This window comes from Nipponia nippon, unplaced genomic scaffold (genome assembly GCF_047370975.1).
Source record: "Nipponia nippon isolate SJK-2023a ecotype South Korea unplaced genomic scaffold, ASM4737097v1 scaffold_3, whole genome shotgun sequence".
Classification (NCBI taxonomy): domain Eukaryota; kingdom Metazoa; phylum Chordata; class Aves; order Pelecaniformes; family Threskiornithidae; genus Nipponia; species Nipponia nippon.
Genome location: NW_028262347.1, coordinates 21,162,164 through 21,182,946, shown reverse-complemented (window position 1 = coordinate 21,182,946; position 20,783 = coordinate 21,162,164). Strand labels below are relative to the sequence as shown.

At 37.5% G+C, this 20,783-nt stretch overlaps 1 protein-coding gene across 6 annotated transcripts in view; it reads left to right on the top strand.

Moving 5' to 3' along the window:
• The window catches only part of BRD1 (bromodomain containing 1), a 64,306-nt gene that overhangs the window by 6,528 nt on the left and 36,995 nt on the right, over positions 1 to 20,783 (top strand). For 5 of the 6 annotated variants that reach the window (XM_087764566.1, XM_087764567.1, XM_087764565.1 and 2 more), the window contains 2 exons: positions 12,934 to 13,090; positions 18,212 to 18,343. In XM_087764566.1, the coding sequence (XP_087620692.1) occupies positions 12,934 to 13,090; positions 18,212 to 18,343 (289 nt within the window). The remainder of the gene's footprint in view (positions 1 to 12,933; positions 13,091 to 18,211; positions 18,344 to 20,783) is intronic. The other variant, XM_087764570.1, reaches the window with a different exon arrangement.

The window sequence follows — 20,783 nt, the reverse complement described above, 5'->3', positions numbered from 1 at the left end:
AAATTTTAAGACCCACAAAATGAAAACTACATTTTCATATATAAGATTTGAATCTTGTTCATCTCTCCTAAATTAAGTATAAACTCGTACTGTAAGATCTATGTAACTAGTACAAAAAACGCTCCAGGAAATGTTGTCCTTATGGGGCGTAGTAACTTTTCAGGAGGCTGTTCCTAAATTTGCATTTTTCCTTTTGCAAATGCAATAGCGTTTATCAAGGCCTGGATGAATTTGGTACCTTGCAGACATTTTTTAGAAAAGTTAGCAAGTAAGTGATGGTAAGTTAGCTGGTTAATATATTCTTAGTCATGGAACCTGAAATGGATGTGCCCTCCCGTTCAATGGTGCTATGAAATATCTATCCTGTAACTTCAGTAAAATGTTTGTGTTTGAACAAATATGAACTAATGCGTGCGACAAAGAATTGTAATCCTAATCTTGTCTTTGCCTATGAATTTATACTTTGTAAGAAGTCTTTTTAAGCTGATTTTTGTATTAGTGTGTGTTTTGCAGTTCTTGCAGGAGCTTTTGTTATGTGAGTGCAAATATAAAGCATGAACACCAGAACTGAAACTGCTCTTTACATTTAACATGCCATATTTTTCTATTTTAACAGTGGCGATCGGGGGGGGGGGGGGCTGGCAGATGGCTCTAGATCTAGTGAGACTAGTGTAGTGGCGTGTCAGAAAGCAGGGGTGTTTCAAGTGGTATTTTCATAAGTAATAACAGAATTGGAACAAAACAGAGATTTTTAATATTGCTATTTCAGGAGTTCAAAACCTCAGCATGAACTTGAGTTAGCTTAGAACAGTAGCACCTCTTTTCAGATTTCTTCCAGTTAAACTGAGTTATAATGCATTTCAACAATGGAAATAATTCATTTCTGGAATTCGAGCAATAACAGAAAGCTCTGGGGTGGAAAGGTACAGTTTTGGCTTTGCTGAACCTTTGAGGCATAACATTCTGGGCTGAGAAATGCAAAATTGGACTGTTGGGACTAAAACTAAGTTTGTCTTTATGGAGTGTTTGTTTTGTTTCTAGCATTTACAACATCAATATGTTTGTTTACCCCTTGAATTAAATTCTTACTAATTTAACAACAGTAGTTTAGAAAGTTTCTCAGAACAGGCACCACTTCCATGTGCTGATTCATGGTTTGTACTGTGACAGGACTCTGAATGCTCAGGACAGTGAGGGCTCTTAAATAATACAAATAAACCATGCTTTTTTGAAAGCTGACTCCCAGATCTCAGGTAGTGGACAATTAAGGCTGGTTAAATTAATGTAAATAAATACATGTTTTGAGACTGCAGTCCTTTCCCGTAATAAGTTTTCTTAATGCAAGTAGCTACTTATTGACTGACTTTGACAAACAGCCTTTAGCTCCTGTGTGGTGTTCACAAACATCAGATTGATTGCACTGTTTCTGTTATGATTTGCTTGGTAAAATGGTATTTTTGTTTAGTGATGCGCTGCAGAAAAGGTTAAGTTGGCAATAAGCAACTAATACTGTTATTTAAACAGGTACTGTTGTCTATGGGAGGGGGGAGTTCATATAAAAGAATTTGGCTTTGTCTTAATTAGGACAATCCTGATTGGTGGTATAGTGTGTTTTAGTTTTTTAAGACAAAGTAAGAAAGAACATGAACTAAGTGAGAGCTGAGGATTAGAATGAATGTTCTCAGTTGTACCTCTGTCAATTCTTTCCATTGATAACTTTCATAAAAGCCAGACCCTAAAAGGATATTGTTGTCAGATATTTTTTTTTTAACAATGTCATTAGATGCCAGGAACAGGAGTACAAAGAGGTTTTTTTTGGTTGGTTTTTTTTTAAACAACTACTAAATTTCTTCTCAAGACTGTAGAGAGATTCAGCTTTCTTCTGTTTGTCCTCAGTTTCATGTTCATGGACACAAGTATAGTTCCTATATGTCAGAAGTGTAAAAAATGCACACAGTTCAAAACTATTTTGAAGTTGAGCTTTATTGTAAATAAAATTTACAATAAAAATAAAATAACTAACTAACTAAATAAAATTGTAAATAAAATTGCTTGTCTTCATCTAAGGGAGACTCTTGCTTAAGTACTGTTTGTAATGTGAATGTCCTTAGTCCTAGAAAACTAATACCTGAATTAAAACAGAACTGAGGAAAAGTGATTATACTGCAGACCCAAATCCCAGTTGTCTAATAGTCTTTTGCTATTCTTCCCCCCCCGCCCTTTAGAAGAACTCGTGTGTTTGAGTTAAATACATACCCATAAAGTAATAATGAATGATGTGGATCATTTCGCAGCATTCTTCATTTAAATGATCCCTTTCCTCTAATCTGTTTTTTAATGCACTTTTTTCCCTTGGAGCTGAAACATGATTTGCCTTTCCAGAGATCTCGAGGAAGAGTAATTAAGCTATTTAAATTAGCAGAGAAGAAACATATATGCTTAGTGTTTAAACACTAGTGCTTTTCGCCTGAAGAATTTGAAATGAACATGTTTTCAGCATCTCTGGAAATTGAGGCACATGTGGAGATGTTTGGTTTGGTGTACTTTCTTAATCATTAATAACTAGAATATATGTCTCCTTGGCATATGGCTGGTTCTTTAGAGTTGGTAGCTGGAGAATACAGAAATATGAAGATGATAGGGAGGGGGAAAATACTTGGTGGATGTAGCCCCTGAGCACACCTGCTGAAGCTTGAGGAAAACCCTCTTGCCATTTATGTTTAGCTTAAGGCGGAAGGATTTTATGCTGTTTCCTTACCTGGATAGTGAGTGTATATTAAAGGCTGGGCATTTTAATAACACCATTTGTAATAATTCTGTTTTCTGAAACACCTATCTTAATGTACAGGATATGTTAAAGAGACTGGTGTAGAACAACATACTTCATAATTTCTACTCTCTGTAGCTCATGAATTTCATCTTACCTGCAGGTCAGGTTTCTACACTACTGCTTTGAATGATTTTTAGAGCTGAACACTTTTCAGTTACCAGAATTTCTTTCACAGATGTCATACTGCAAGCTTTTGCTGTTAAATTACATACATAGTGTCATTCTGTAGGTCATTTGTAATCTAATTATATGACCTCTCAGACTATCATCTGTGAACTACTGATTTAAGGGTGTGGGATCACAAGGTTTTAACCATTGATGGTAGGAGGTGAATGCTTGCTTCCCCTGTCTCTTTTTTTTTTTTTTCCTTTTTTTAGTAATGCTGAGCATCTATCTGTCCTGTTGCCTAGGTATTTTAGAAAGTCTGTACCTAAGTATGCGCTTCCAAAGGTGCAGTAGGTCATGTTAGAACCTTAAGATGACTTCAGTTTTCAGTGCTGACTTCTTAGTAACTTGCTTAGCACTGGGAATAGTGTATGGGACCACTGGGGAACCTCTTATGTGTGTATGATTTGCATCAGGCCTTCTGGCTACAGAAGTGTGGTGTCTCTTTACTAGGAAATTCCATTCAATTTTTCTTGAAGTATAGAACTGTTGAAGATTGTTGCTTACGTTGTACCGCTTACATTCATCAGCTTTTTGTTGTTGTTGTTGAAAAGGCAGAAATGAGCTTAGTCTACAAGTCACATGTTTCTGGGAAGTGTTGGAGCAGCTGTGTTACGTGGGGGGGCGAGTGGGGAAGGATGCTCCCTCAAACTGTACCTCCATATGAGAGGGACAGGCAGTACCTGCACCTGTTGGCAAACGGTCGTCAGAAAAGTGGCCTCCCACTGCCACCAGCTAGTTTGTCTGAAGACAGTGGCAAATTTGTTCTTGCAGTGTTCGTACTCCACTGATGATGTGTGATGGTCAAATTTTGCTTAGTAGATGAACAATTATTTTTTTCCTAATAAAACACTAGAAATATTTTATTTAGATTGCAGGTCCACATTTTCCAAGTTAGGAAATCCTAACTTTTAGGGCTGACTTGGCAATCTAAATCTAGCTTCTTGTCCATGTGAGTTATCTTGTACTGGCTCTGTGCTCCATTTCTTGTGGATCTTTTTTTCCCCCCTGTTGCTGTTCATCCTTGTCCTTTGTAAGGGAGTAGGGTGGATAAACAAAGGAGAAGAGTTGCAGTGTTAGCTGTGAAAACTATCTGATTTCTCTTACTTTTGAGTGCTTGATTCTTTACTACAAATATCGTTTTGGTGTAGTCTCTTGATCTTGTGTGTCAAAAAGAGGCATTTAAAATGTGATTGCTTGATGAAAAGCAAAGCCAGTCAATATTCGTGTTCTTAAAAAATGTTGTGAAACTAGGATATTGTGGCTATACACTTGGTGGGAAATTGAATGTGATATAAAGTATTTAATCTTAAATATTTTCAAAATATACACTGAGATACAATGTAATCTGCTTTATTAAAATACCATTCATGCAAGTATTGCTCTATTAAGTGGAAACAGATATTTTGAAGTATATAAATATTTTCTTTCATGTTTAGTTTTGGTTTGTACATGGTATATTTGTAGTGTCTGAAATTAAGAAAGCATTTGAAGTACAATACTTGTACAGAGAGCAGAAAATAAGCAAAAAAGGCCCCACTTTCATAATAAGTAGGAATGAGGTGTTATCCTTGTTTTCCATGTTGTATGGATCAGTTGTTTTGCGTCATATTATTGAAAGAGAATTAAAAGATCCTTATAAAAGTAGATAAGTAGTGGGCAGATAACTGAGAGCAAAAATTGCTGAGACTTAAATATTTTCAGCTGTCTTTAGAAATCAACATTTATGTGCTGCAAATTAATTGATTTTTCTATATTGACCTTTGCTTTTATTAGAAAGTGTATTGCTTCTGGTGGTAAATCTGTATTTCTGTTACTGTATGTCTCAGGGTAGAACCAGTGTTTTCTTTTGTTTTATTATTTATCCAATTGATCTATCCTGAATTGTCTTATCAAATAATTAAATGTAGTCTTGTTATCTCGACACAGGAATCTTGATTGTCTCTAAAATGAAGTATGGACCAGAAAAATAAGTGAACAGAAAGTGATGAAACGCAATATAAGCAGAAAGGAACATTTACAGGGCCTTTGAGACACTGTTAGTGTGCATTCACAGATGATGCTTCTTAATCATACATGTGGCTTGTGGGTTTCTTTTGTTTTAATGGTTTTTTAGGGTACTGGATTTTTTTTTTTTAATACCTTCAGGAAGTTTTTTAAGTGAGGGAAAATAATAAGAAATGCTGCTTAAAATTCAGCATAAAAAAAGCCATTGAAACATACTACTAGAGCTAGTGTTGCAAAAAAAATTGAAAGCTGAATACATCCAGACTAATGTTTGTTAGCTGTTTATCCTTGAATATACATGTATGTATACTTCCACACAATCATGTAGAAATACTTATTTTAATTACAGGAGAGCATTATGTAGGTATGCCTTATGGCTGTACCTAATAATTAGATGATGGAATCACCTAGGTAAAGTGGAAGGGGATGCTCGCAGTCATTGTTCACTGATGATTCTTGTGAGATTGATCAACTTTGAAACTTTCTCATACATGTGGAAACCACTGCTGATGTCATCCTAACTGCTTTGCTTAAATAAAAAAAAAATATTGCCTAAATCAAACAAAAAGCTACTACAGTGTTCACTAGCTTTGCCTCAGTGGTATTTAAAAAAATAAGGTAACTTAGAGCTTTATTTTCAAGCGAGTTCATCTTGACTCTGGTTGACTTACTAAATAAGAATAATTAATGTGTTTGAGAAAATGTGACTTATTAAATAAGTTGTAAAAGTGGATTTTGGTTTTGAGTAAAAATAATGGGGAAGATACTTGTATACCTGGTATTAAAAGCCATGTTGATTGATGTCCGAGGAGTGATTCACCCCCCTAAAAATCCAGAGGATGGAAGTGCTGTCTCGTATTTAAATATGCCCTTTTTACAAAATGGGTATAGGTATGTGGTGTACATAATTTTTTTTTTTCTTTTCTGTTTTCTGTTTATTTTGCATGTACAGGGCAAAGAACAATAAAACAGAAATTAATATGTTAGATATTTCTATAAGGTGCATCATAGTATTCTGTGCATCCTCTAAGGGTTTCAGTCCACAATGATTATATATGTGATAATGAAGTTATGAAGATGAAAATTCCTGTGTTTTTATTTCTCAGTACTTCTGAGTTTCACCAGTTATGTGAACTTTCATTAGATTTTTTTGGTGGCAATTAGAGGGTGTTGCATCTTGTAAGTGCCGTACAAAAACATGATTTTCAGAACACATTGTCTGAAGAACTGTCTCCCAGCAGTTTTTTATTCAATAGTCAAGTCACAGAGTGCACAAAAATGAGTAGATAAATTCTGATATTTCTTCTGTTACAGATAAAAAGGTGATTTTTTGATCAATACTTTATCTTCTGCTGATGTGAATTTAGCCTTTTGAGATTAGATTTCAAAGTCACATGTGTTATGGTTCTGACTACTACAAAGAAAAGAAGCACAGAAAAATATTTTGGATAATTTTAAGGAAAAGTCATGACTCAGTATTATGTATAGGAAGTAGCATAAGTAAATCTATGCATGTGAGTTTTCTGAGAAGACTAAGGAGGTTTTCCAGTATGGCAGGGTGGGGGTTTTTTGATTGTTTTTTTTTCCTTATTCAGAGGTTTGGAAGATCACAAACTTAATTGTTAGAATAGGTATGAAGTAACCTGTTACAACTAATGGAGAATTGATTGAAATAACATAACGTTTTCTGAACTATTAAGTTCAACGTTCTACTTTCCTGTCCAAGAAAAATTTTACAAGCTGTTTGGTCAAGTAGAAAAATAGATGCTTGGTTTCACAGTCATGCGCTACCTACATGTTCAGTCAAAATGAAATATTATTTAAATACTAATAAATGTAGAATAAAGAATAGGAACCTGGAGAAACGTTTGGGCTTCAGAAGGTGTATCAGTAGATACACTGTTAGATTCTCAACCTAGCAGAGAAAGGCAAATTCAGTAGCTAGAATTTTAAAACATACAGACAAAAATGAATAACTGTGAAGATGATTAAACACTGTGTTAGACTAGTAAGGGCAGTGATTCGTGAACAGGACATTCCGGTTTCTTCAAATCTTCAATGCAAAAGCTGGGAAGTAGTTGTAATTAGGAAAGTGTGTATTTGCCACATGGGGATTCTGCAGACTTGTGTCGCACAAAAGTTTAAATGAAATAGTTGTTAGTCTTTTCAGGATTTGATATATACCCTGTTGGATACATAGCTGACTTCTCTAGTTACAAAAGAAACCTTATCCTTATCCTTTTTCAAAAGGAAATAAAGACGTGCGAATGGACTCCAGTTTTTGCATAGTTATTCATCTTACCTGTGTTGTCTTTAAAGCTGATCAAAACTGTTTGTTTGTTTTTTCTTTTTACTTAAGAAATCATACAGTAACTTGAACTTTTTATTGAGGGAAGGGATAACATACAGACACAGCAACAAAACTTTCTCTCTCCACTGTGTTTTAAAAAAAAGAAAAAAAATGTATATTGAAAGGCAAGTTTTACAAACACTGGTTGATAGGCAGCTGCTGCCAGAGGTTCTGTGTGGGAAGAGTAGGGTTTCATCTGTCCAAGCACGCTTTCTCATCTTTGAAAGCTGAAGTTTTTGGATACGGAGCTAGGAGGAATAGTTGGCAAGGCCTCAGAATTAATTCCAGTTCCCAAAATAGACGCTTTCATAGCTTTTCATTCTGTTTTTCTGCTAATTCTCTTCCAGTTAGTGTCAATGGAATTACTATAATTGTCTGTAGGTAATTTTTGTGTCATTCCTGCTTCCTAAGAGTCTCGGTGTGTTCTGTGGAACTTTGCTGAGCGAGACTTGAAAATTCAAATGTTCTTGAAACTCAGTTTACTTTGTTACAATTTGTTCAATTTAGATTTTTTTATGTTTTGTCCTGACAGGTTTTAGAAACATATCTACAGTCTTTGTGTTGGAAAATAGAGGTATTTTATTTGCCCAGTAAAGTGGAACATCATTTGATTGTTTATGGGTATTACTGTAGGTCAAAAGAAACTGGGATTTTAGTGATACTAAATACAATTTTACAGAGTATAATTCAGTTTTGCTAGTCTTTTGCATGTACCTTAATTACAGCTATGTTGGATAAAGGAAGATTCAAAATATCAAATTGATGAAACAGGTGCTCAGAACAAGTATAGTAATTAAAATACTAGGTTTAGTTCATGTTTAAAAATTGATTGGTTTTTAGTGGGTATTTGATCTTACTTAATCTTACAGGTTTTCATATTAAGTTCCTTCTGCCTGAGTTACTGTAGCAATACTGGCAAAATCACATACTTGCTTAAGGAAATTTTCTCTCCAGTTTGTATTTTGAAAACTTGAGAATGGAAAGAAGCTGTAGAAGTCTTCATATATTATGATACTAAAATGATACCTGTGGGGTTAAAAAGCATGTATGGTCTGTGGAGGGGTTAGTGATGATTAATAGAAAAGTGGCTGATTCTCTCTCATTGGCTTTCTTATGTTAAATGGCTGCATAGTTAGTCACAAAAAATACTGTTTTCACTTTTTTCTTGTAACCAGTTGCCATAGTTGCCACAGTGACATGTAACAAACTGGGAGAGGAAGGCAGTCATGAATAGGAAGAAGGAAGCTGTGAGATTGCTGATATGACAAGAGCACATGTCTTATGTTGACGAAAATTATTTTATGCATTTATCTAAAAGATGAGGAAACACAGGACTGAGTAACATTCAGCTTTCTCTGAATGCTTTGCCATTAAGAGTATCGCCCTTTGTGGGGTAGATTATCCATCAAATGCTCTCTGTGTGAGGAGAGGGTTGGTGTAGATCAGCTGATAAATTACGGTTTCTCATCAAAGCTGTTGTATATTAACTTTCATTTTAAATTAAATTATTTGAGTCTGTCTTAACCTTTCAAAACAAACCAGTTTCCTCTCCTCATCCTTTTGTTGCTTTTGTAAATGCAGCGTATTTTTAATGCCATAATTTACACTTCAGCCTAAAGTATGGTTTCAGGCTGGGAACTGCAGGTGCTGTTTGAAAGCTTCAGTTGAAAAGTGATCTTTCCCTCTTTTAAAGACAAGCAGGGAATTGCATGATACCTCTATATCATGTTTGCAGTGCATGTCACAGTGTTTTACAGTCGGATACAAGTGGGGATGGGGAAGGGAAGTAGTACTGGCTTTCCCAGTTGCCTGTGGCACAAATAAAACAGTTCTGAAAAATGTTTTGACATCTGTGTAGTCTTGGAATGTAGCCCAAAAAAAAGGAAAAAACAAGAGGGTGTATGACGGGTGGTGCCAAAACATCAAAAGGCTGCAGTGGTCATCAGATTGAAAACTAATGCTTCTTTTTTGGGCCCCGTTATATAACAGCAGCTACTGAATTGCATGGGAACGCAGCCACCTTTTTAAGAATTTTCAAATTCTTCTTTCAATGTACTTTATTTTAAATAACTGGTAAGTTGAGGGAAAAACAACATACTGTGAGCCACACGAGCTCTTCTTAAGGGCTCAGAACAGTGGGTCAGGCTGCAGCAAGTTAGAGTGTAAGAACTGTTCTGCTCTGGGTTTAGCTTAATTGTGTTAATTGTTTAAATGTTCTGAGAAAAACATTTAGCACTTAACATGGTCCATTTCAGTATGTTCCTTGGAAATTTTGTCTTAACAAATTCTCTGTTCCTGGACAGCAAGAACACTTCTCGTCTCCCTGCTTGCTTTCTGTAGTCGCTGTAGTTGTGGCTTTTTTTCCTCCCCAGCATATCTAAAGTCAATTGTGATAGGGAAGACAGTAACTCTGGTAGTATCTTCCAGATGTATGTTCCTACATTCTCTTCTTTGTAAGCTGTCTTCAATAGTAGTCTCGCACTTACTTGGCAATCTTAACAGAGATATGAAAAATTATTAAGTAATGAGATTGGTCTATTTTTTCTGAAGAGAAAGCACAGGTTTAATTGATACGTTTGTGTTTAATGTGCATTTCAAATATCTGATATTTTGTTTCTCCTGGTACTTACTATGCTTGACTTGCCATTAGAAAATAAAACACTACAGAAAGCTGTTCTTTCGTGATACTCTTATACATGGAAAAAGTTCTAGGGTGGACCGATACCTTAGCAAAAAAATGCCTTTGCTGAGGTGTTTTGTGTAGTTCTGGGTGGTGACCTAAGTTCTGTAAGCCTTGCCTCTGCGTGGGGGATTTGTCAGTGTAGTGTAGCAGTTAATCCTGTCTTGTGCAAGTCAGATCCTGGATTGCAGAATTATAAAGTCTTCAAACAGCTCTCCCTTACCTGCCTCAAATATATAAATTACTTTTTTACTCTTCAGTGATTTCTTTTGAAGTACATCTCTCTATTGAAAAAAAGGAAGTGCAATATGCAGCAAGCTCCTTTAAGACCTCAAAGAATTTCAAAATTCTGGTTTGAACTTTGTCTGTCAAAGTTTAAAGTGTTTTGGACAGTAACAGTCTACCTGGGAGTATCTGACTAAGCAAAACGATGATCAAAGAATTGTGCTATGGTTAGTGGGTTCTTAGGGTCTAACAGCAGGTGTAACATCATTATATCAATAAGCTCCTGGTGTAGGGGCTCTGTAGATATCTGCCATGTGAAGAGCCTCTGACCTCTGTATTTTGAGAAATTAAGGGGGGGTGATTGGTGGTATATTGCCGCTACCGAAGTCTGGTGTCTAAATGAAATATGAGTAGCCAATATTTGTTTGGTTTTATTTGGAGGGAAGGCAGAGAGGAGTAGATTCCTACCCCTTGTTAGGTAGTTTCTGCACTCCAAATTACCTTCTGTTTATTTGTGTTTTTAAAGGTGGAGAATATCTTCTGTGAACATCTTTCCTAAGCTTATTCTAGCACTTTGCTATTACAATTATCTATGAATAGAATGGTTTGTTATGTGAATGGGCAAATGTACTTAAAGCTGTAATTAAAGATGTTTGCTTAGTCTTGCCACATCTGATGGGCATGAAGCCAAGATACCTTTCTTCATGTTAAGTTATGATTCTCTCATCTTTTCAAATAGGTATATATTTGGCCTTGCTCTTTTTGACTCTGTTCAGTAGGTTTTGTTCTTTCCAAGAGAGAGATGTGAAAGTAATTAATTGATTGTGATTGCGTTCTATGATTAATTGTAATTCTGTTGTGTTTGAAGTTTAATATGGTCACATTAAGGCCTGTTCTGCATTGAGTAAGTCTTTGTGGAGCCTGCCTCTGCCCTTCAGTGAAAGACTTACGAGACAGTCCTAAGTCCATCTGCAGACTTTCTAAGCTTTAAGTTAAGGTAAAATTTTTCAAGAATATCTAACTGGCTTAGTTATTCATTGAAAAACAATGTCACTGAAGAACCAAAGGACACAATGGCACTGTATTTTGGAAAGAAACTGTGTTTGCTCTGCCTTTACCCCGTGATGACTGAAAGCTCTGTAGCTACAGTTAGCGTATCACTGAGTAGACCTGTTGCACCTTACCTTCTACGCAGCCCTGAAAAAACAACCAGGGAGAGATGACCTTTGGTGAACTCACTTGTAAAACCACTTGTATGTCTGTCTGAAAAAGATCATTCATGTTTTCCAGCTACTCTTAACAATTATTCTAACCAAGGTTTACTTATAGCTTTACATTTTGTTTAGGTATATTTGACTACTTTTCTTCTACCACTTGCCTGAGAAACTGCTTTATTCCTAATATTAAAAGGGAAAAAGCAAAAGAATACTAATATGTATATATGTTCCTGATTTTTATTTAAACGTCTCACGGTGGTTGTCTACAAATCAGGCACTTCTTGAATTTAATTTTGCCTATTTTGGTATTAAATTTTATTGGCAAATCTCTGATAAACCTCCTACTATCCATTGTAGAGTTTTTCTATGGGTACTAATATACTGAGTGAAGAACTAACAGGTTTCTGTTCATTGATATTATCCTTTCTCTAACTCTGTCTTATGTCCAGCTCGGGGAAATCCTTTTCTCTCTCTCCAGCTCACCACTGCCCCCAAACAAATGAACAAACCCCTTAACAATACAGGTGGCTGGTGCCTTGGGGCACCTTGTGTTAATTTTGCAAGGGCTGCCACGAGTGACAAATCCCTGCAATACCATACAAAGACAAAACCTTTTTTTGAATGTAAGTTTTGGGAGGTTAGTGTTGTGTGTGAGACTTGGACATTTTAATGTGTCGTCATTTAAAAAAATAGTAGTCAGGTTTGTTACATGTGATGTTCATATAGCACTTTCCTAGAGTATTTGTAAACAGAGTATACGTAAACAGTATTTGCACCTGTAAAAAAATAAGTTTGGAGAAAATACTATTTATTTAATCAACATATTGTGCTTAACTGTTTGTATTGTCCTTTCTTGCATCTTTCCTGTGTGGATATTTTCATCGTATGTGTGGTGTAAAATCATAAGTGTTCTTCTGTTTTACATTTTTTGTTTGCTTTGTTTACCAAAAATTTAATATTAGTAGATGAGTAATACAAGCTTTTTGTTGTGTGTTTTTATGTAAAAAGTTTGAAGGTATATTGTCTTTAAAATAAACAACTAATTCTGTGTGAAGATGGCAACAAACAATCTGAAAACTTTTGTAGGGATTTACAGCTTTATTTCTGATTTTATTTTCAACAGGAAAATTATTCTAAAATGCACATAAAGCTTTATTCTCAGCCCTAATCTGGGATTGCTCTTGAGGTAATGATCATGAAAAAATTGATGCCCTTTAGCTTTATAAAGTACCTTAAGGTATTTGGTAGAAACTACGGTGTCAAGCAGCTGTGTTTGATTGTAACCTACTGCTCAGAAATAATTGTACCAAAAGGGATGTCATTGAAAGAAAACAGTAATATGGTGATCACTGCTGTTGTTATGTTATACATTCATATATATCTGATGTTTAACTTCCATAGACAAATACGTTTTATGCTTTGCTGTGAAAAATACAATATCAGTTTTTCCGTATTTTAGATTAAATAAGATTATGAATCAGGTGGCCATTCAGCGGAAGAAGCAGTTTGTTGAACGAGTGCACAGTTACTGGTTGCTTAAAAGACTGTCTAGGAATGGTGTTCCTCTGTTGAGAAGGCTGCAGTCCAGTTTACAGTCACAAAGAAACACACAACAGGTATGTGACGCACTTTTTATTTATAAGAAGAAATCAGAACATCTATTTTATAGAGTAAAAAATTAACCAGGAAACATAGCATGGAGTAAAAACTTTCTCTTATTCAGCACTGAGTAAATTCTTTTCCTTATTCCTAAGTAATATGACCTGTATTGGCAATTGGGCATTATCTAATCCTTTTTAATTTGTGAGGTATGAAAAAAACGTGTATTTGTGTAGATTCTTCTTTTGTTTCGCTTAAATGTTTCACAAAAATCCTGTCACCAAAACTATCCTAATACCATTGTTCATTGACTAGTATTGTGTCTTTTGTGAGGAACTCATTCCTCAATGTGCTATGAGTTAGTAAGACAGAAAATAAATTTGATTTTAAATTCATCAAAAGATGGAAAGCAAATGTTGTCTTCGACACTTACAACTGAGAAAAACAGGGATTTTTATAGAGTAAAGGTTAGACCATGCTAGTTTACAGTTTTCAAATTCAGGTCCTTATTGCCCACCTTGTTCAGTAATAACAGAACAAAGAGCAAGTTGTTGATGAAGTTCAAAGACCTGTTTCAACTTTTAGTTTCACTTTTGCCATAGTTAAGTGGGATTGTAGACAAGCATAAATTTATGCTGATATTTTGTTCCAGTAAAACTCATCCTGTCTAAAATACATCTAGGTTGGTTGAAGTTGTACACATTTACCAGTCAGAATTGCTGAAAAACAGAAAAATAGTCACTCCAGATATGTATCAGATTCAGAAAGCGGTACTCTTCTGCTTCCCGTTTTTGTAATGCGGACACTGCTTACCATTTTTGTAATATTAACAGCTCTTCAGTGACATAAGAAATTTTGGCAGTCTTTTGTTGTTTTGGTTTCAAGTCACTGGGTAGCTTTGAAAATAATTAAAATTTCTTTTCTGTATTCTGTATATTGATCCCTCTGTGTAGACCTTGAAATGCTGTGAAGCATCATTATATGGAAATTATTACTGCATCTCAGTTACCTTTTTTTAACTGAACTGAAAATGTAGATGGCTGTGTTCTTTCCATTCTACAGGTGTTTGACTTCCAGTGGAATTGTTCCTGTAAAATAGCCTCTAGAACTTAAGAATGCATTTTATAGTCATTTACTTGTATTAAATTGAATTTTTTTTCCCTTTAAAGCTGAACTATTATTTTTGTTTGAATTGCATTGCTATTTGCTGATTAATTCATTAATTGATGTAGTCATAAAAATATCGTGGTCAATACTGCTTCCTATTATTTGATCTGTGTGTTTTGTATGTGTTTCTATTTTGAGCTTTTCATGAAAAAAAAACAAACTAATTAGTAATTCCCAGAACAGTTGAGGTTGAAAGGGACCTCTGGAGGTCATCTGGTCCAACCCCACTGCTCAAGCAGGGCCACCTAGAGCCAGTTGCCCAGGACCATGTCCAGACAGCTTTTGAATATCTCCAAGGGTGGAGACTCGACAGCATCCCTGGGCAACCTGTGCCTGTGCTCAGTCACCCTCACAGTGAAAATGTGTTTCCTTGATGTTCAGAGCCTCCTGTGTTTCAGTTTGTGTCCATTGCTTCTGGTGCTGTTACAGGGCACCACTGAGAAGAGCCTGGCTTGGTCATCTTTGCACCCTCCCTTCAGGTATTCATAGAATCATAGAATACCAGGTTGGAAGGGACTTCAAGGATCATCTGGTCCAACCTTTCTAGCACAATCTAGACGAGATGGCCCAGCACCATGTCCAGCTGAGTCTTAAATGTGTTCAGCGTAGCGGAGTCAACCACTTCCCTGGGGAGATTATTCCAATGCTTGACTGTTCTCATTGTGAAAAATTTTCCTCTCGTGTCCAACCGGAGTCTCCCTGGGAGTAACTTGTAACCGTTACCCCTTGTCCTCACCATGTGACTCCTTGTGAAAAGGGAGTCTCCATCTTCTTTGTAGCTCCCCTTTAAGTACTGGTACATGGTGATGAGATCACCTCCAAGCCTTCTTTTCTTAAGGCTGAACAAACCCAACTCTCTCAGCCTATCCTCATATGGCAGCCTTCCCAGACCCTTGATCATCTTGGTGGCCCTTCTCTGGACCCCCTCCAGCCTGTCCACATCTTTTTTTGTATAACGGGGACCAGAACTGTACAGAGGTGACAAGCGCCAAGTAGAGTGGGATAATGACTTCTTTATCTCTGCTGGTGATGCCCTTGTTGATGCAACCCAGCATCCTATTGGCCTTCTTGGCTGCAGCAGCACACTGTTCACTCATATTGAACTTCCTGTCCACCAAAACCCCCAGGTCCCTTTCCACAGAGCTCCTCTCTAGCCAGGTGGATCCCAGTGTGAGCTGCACTCCTGGATTATGTTTTCCCAGGTGCAAGACCTTACACTTGTCCTTGTTGAACTTCATAAGGTTCTTGTTAGCCCACTCTTCCAGCCTGTCCAGATCTTCCTGCAGGGTGGCTCTCCTTTCCAGAGTGTCTACTTCCCCACTCAATTTGGTGTCATCTGCGAACTTCATCAGGCTACGCTTGATCCTGTTATCCAGATCACTTAATGAAGATATTGAATAGCATTGGGCCCAGTATCGATCCCTGGGGGGACCCCACTTGTGACGGGTTGCCAGTTTGAAAAAGAGCCATTTACCACCACTCTTCGGGTGCGGCCCATCAGCCAATTCCTCACACACTGCACTGACCACTTGTCCAGGCCATAACACATCATTTTGTCCAGGAGGAGGCCATGGGGAACCGTAGCGAAGGCCTTGGAGAAGTCCAAGTAGACAATGTCGATCACTCTCCCCATGTCAACCGAGCAGGTCATATCTTAGCTATTATAATCATGTCTGCCAACATTACTTTGTACAGAAGTGTCAAAAAATTGGAGGCTTGCTATTAATCCCCAAGACAGTGTGATGTTCAAGAAGGAAGTGTGTGTGTGCACAAAAAAAAGCAAACAAGCTGCTTTTGATACTTCGGGTCACATCTGCATATTTACACCTATCTGCCTATTTTACGCAATGAAATTTGTCAAACAACTGGTTCAACTAAAAGAATAATAATTTTTTTTTTTAAAAGTGCAACTGCACCTTCAGATTTAGCCAAATACTTAAGTCTCTGATGAACTACCTCAAGACCTGATGTAACAAATTAATGTTTTTTTTCTTGCTGTATTTAAGTTTCCTGGCCCACCTTAAAACTGGTATGGTTTTGTTGACTTAGCTTTCAGCAGGGTTAGTTCCCCAGTTCCATGAACTATGCAATTACATAGGGCAAAAGAGCAGACTTTGAATGGCTGCAAGCAAAGGGAGGACAAGCCTTCCACTTTTAGCAATAGCCACAATTTAATTTTGGTCCTGAAAAACAGTGTAACTGTGAAAAAATTGTATAGCTATGTCAGTGAACAGTTAGGTTGCTTTTCCACACATGGGATCTGTACTCCAGGATGAAGGGGTGTAGGAGAACTGCAATTAGTGGCAGTGTAGACTTTATAATTCAGTGAGTCTCTGAGAATTTTAAGGAATTGAAGATGTGCATATTAATATTTGTTCTGTCAAAATTTACTTTGAACTATTCTGACCCTCAATAGTTAAATTACTGTGTGTCTAAGTCAAGACTTAACTCCTTTAAAAGAAATTATAACTGTCAGTAGTAATAGTCATTAGGAAAGGGAACTAGAAGTTTCTAGCGACAATTTTTTGATCTTTTTTTGTGGGTGTTTTTTTTTAAAAGAGGAACGAACTGTTGTTTCCAGATTGCTGTATTGTAATACAGCGATAGTTGATAGTTAAGGATTTTCAAAACTTCAGTGAAGTCAGAGATTTGAATAAAACTAACTTCATAGCTTGCACAGGTACTTGCCTACAAAGTGTATAAAGCAAGAAAATATGATGCAGATCATAGAATCGTAGCACTTGCAAATCTATTAGATTTTTTTTTAAACTTCCAATTTTTGCAATTCTATTTTTAGAACCTTCTGTCTGAAAAATTGCACAAGCTTCATTTAGAGGACCTATGATATTTCTAAATTGTCCTTCTGTTAAGGAGGTTTTTGCTTTGAGTGTAACAATTTGTAATGTTCGTTATTGTTAATCTGCTTAGTTAGGTTTTTATTTATTTATTTATTTTTATTTAGTCTTCTATTTTTTATAACTTATAAAATTTATCAATTGTTTGTTTTAGTAAAAACAAAAACATGACCATTACTTATCAAGTGTATATTGCATTATGCTAGTTACAGGCAAGCATACAAAGCTTTGGATATCTTTCTCAGATTCTTTTATAAAATATTAATTTTAAATGTAATAATTTTCCAATGCAGATGTCTCTTCTGTGTACTTGGTACTAGTATCAGGACTTTTATGGCCTTGTTTCTGGCCATAAAAATGGTGTTCTTGCCAAACCATTTGAATACTATAGGTAGTATTCCAATATCCTTCTTTTCCTTATGAAAAATAGTAAAAACAAACAAGAAAGGCTCTGTTTTCTGTATGTACAAATCAAACTAAATACTGCAAGTGTTTAAACACTACTTCTTTCTAAAAATGTGTGAATTAAATTATTTCATCCATTCACTGACAGGTTGTATTATTGCATTACCCATTTGCAGTACCATTTGAAGTTACTATATTATTTAATAAACTGCTTTTCGTTTCCTGTCCTCAGAAGTGATAATGATTTTGTTTGGTTACAAATGTGTCCTAATTCTGCTGGGTGCTGGGGAGGTAGACTGTGTTAAGCACAACAAGAATTTGTTTCTATCAGGCTTGAGTTTCTGAAGAAGCTGATGATGTTCTCCTGCTTTGGGTTTTGATGTGAAAATACTGAATCTTATTTTGCAGCTTGTTATACTGCTAGGTTGCTGTTTGCTATAATGCTTTTTCTGATGTAAATAGCCTTCACCATAGGACTGCTTTCCAGTTTATAGATTTATTTTTTTTTTCAGCTAGACAGTTGATAAATTCTAGAAGATACCCTGACCAGAGTTTTTCTTTTGTTGCAGTATGACGCTTATGACCAAGTGCTGTAACTGTAAGACAGTAGTTTCTCCTTTCCTGTGAATATGTTCTGTAATTGCATAAAACTAGCTTATAAAAAGAGGTTAGTGTTTTTCATTTCATGAAAACATTTGATTCTTTTCTTAGAGAGAAGATGATGAAGAAATGCAAGCCTTAAAAGAAAAATTGAAGTACTGGCAAAGGCTGCGCCATGATCTTGAAAGAGCGCGTTTGTTGATTGAGCTTATACGTAAGCGTGAAAAATTAAAAAGAGAACAGGTAAATGGAGTACCTTTTAATTTGGTGAGACTTTTCTGAAAGAAAGATAGTTTAAGTATTCTCATACACAGTTTTTGCAATAGAAAGACTGCAATGTTTGTCTTTTAATCCTCATGTAGGATCAAGAAACATATGTGCATGCATGCACTCAAGCAAACTGTTTAAAATATATAAAATTATCATAGAATCATAGAATGGTTTGCTTTGGAGGGGATCTTTAAAGGCCATCTAATCCAACGCCCCTGCAGTGAGCAGGGACATCTTCAACTAGACCAGGTTCTTCAGAGCCCCGTCCAGCCTGTCCTTGAATGTTTCCAAGCATGGGGCGTCTACCACCTCTCTGGGCAACCTGTTGTAGTGTTTCACCACCCTCATTGTAAAAAATTTCTTCCTTATATCTATTCTGAATCTACCCTCTTTTAGTTTAAAACCATTACCCCTTGTCCTATCACTATTGGCCTTGCTAAAGAGTCTGTCCGCATCTTTCTTATAGGCCCCTTTAAGTATTGAAAGGCTGCAGTAAGGTCTCCCCGCAGCCTTCTCTTCTCCAGGCTGAACAACCCCAACTCTCTCAGCATTTCTTTATAGGAGAGGTGTTCCATCCCTGTGATGATTTTTGTGGCCCTCCTCTGGACCTGCTCCAAGAGGTCCATGTCTTCCCTGTGCTGAGGACTCCAGAATGGGGTCTCACCAGAGGGGAGTAGAGGGGGAGAATCACCTCCCTTGACCTGCTGGCCACTCTTCTTTTGATGCAGCCCAGGATGCGGTTGGCTTTCTGGGCTGTGAGTGCATGTTGCTGGCTCATGTCCAGCTTTTCGTCTGTCAGTACCCCCAAGTCCTTCTCCTCAGGGCTGCTCTCAATCCCTTCATCCCCCAGCCTGTATTGATACTGGGGGTTGCCCCCACCCATGTGCAGGACCCTGCACTTGGCCTTGTTGAACCTCATGAGATTCACATGGGCCCACTTCTCGAGCTTGCCAGGTCCCTCTGGATGGCATCCCGTCCCTCAGGCATGTCAACCGCACCACTCAGCTTTGTGTTGTCTGCAAATTTGCTGAGGGTGCACTCAATCCCTCTGTCTATGTCATTGATGAAGATATTAAACAGTACTGGTCCAATATGGACCCTTGAGGGACACCACTTGTCACTGTTCTCCATCTGGACATTGAGCCGTTGAGCACTACCCTCTGGATGTGACCATCCAGCCAATTCCTCATCCACTGAACAGTCCACCCATCAAATCCCTATCTCTCCAATTTAGAGAGAAGGATGTTGTGGGGGACAGTGTCAAAGGTCTTACAGAAGTCCAGATAGATGACATCTGTACCTCTTCCCTTGTCCACTGATGTAGTTACTCCATCATAGAAGGCCACTAGGTTGGTCAGGCAGGACTTGCCCTTGGTGAAGCCATGCTGGCTGTCCCAAATCACCTCCCTGTCCTCCATATGCCTTAGCGTAGCTTCTAGGAAGATCTGTCAATGATCTTCCCAGGCACAGAGGTAAGGCTGACAGGTTGGTAGTTCCTAGGGTCCTCCTTTCTGCCCTTTTTAAAAATGGCTGCAATGTTTCCCTTTTTCCAGTCCCCAGGGGCTTCACCCTGACTTTTGAAATATCATGGAGAGTGGCTTGGCAACTACATCAGCCAATTCCCTCAGGACTCTGGGATGCGTCTCATCAGGTCCCATAGACTTATATATGTTCAGGTTCCTCAAGTGGTCACGGACCTGATCTTCTCGTACAGTGGGAGGGACTTTGCTCCCCCAGTCCCTATCTTTCAGTCCATCCACTTGAGAGGTGTGGGAAGAGAGGTTGCCAGTGAAGACTGAGGCACAAAAGTTGTTGATTACCTCAGCCTTCTCCTCGTCCATTGTTACCAGCTTGCCAGTCACATTCATTGCAGGGGTAGGCTTTCTTTGACCTTCCTTTTCTTGCTGACATACCTGTAGAAGCCCTTATTATTCTTTGCATCCCTTGCCAAGTTCAGCTCCAGCTGCGCCTTGGTCTTCCTGACCTCATCCCGACACAACCAGGCAGCATCCCTATACTCTTCCCAGGATACCTGTCCCTGCTTCCACTGCCTGTGCGTTTCTTTCTTGCCCTTTAGTTTGACCAGCAGGTCTCGACTCATCCATGCTTGTCTCTTGCCTTCCTTCCCTGATTTTTTACACCTGGGTATCAAGAGCTCTTGTGCTTTATGGAAGGCATCCTTAAAGATCTGCCAGCTCTGTTCTGCTCCCTTGTTCCTGAGGGCAGTTTCCGAGGGGTTCATAATGACTAACTCCTTGAAGAGCTGGAATTTTGCTTTCCTAAAATTCAGGGTCCTGACTTTATTCTTCACCTGACCCATATCCCTCAGGACTGTGAAATCCACGAGTGCATGATGACTGCAGCCCAGGCTGTCTCCAGCCTTGATGTCACCGATCAGCTCGCTTGCATTGGT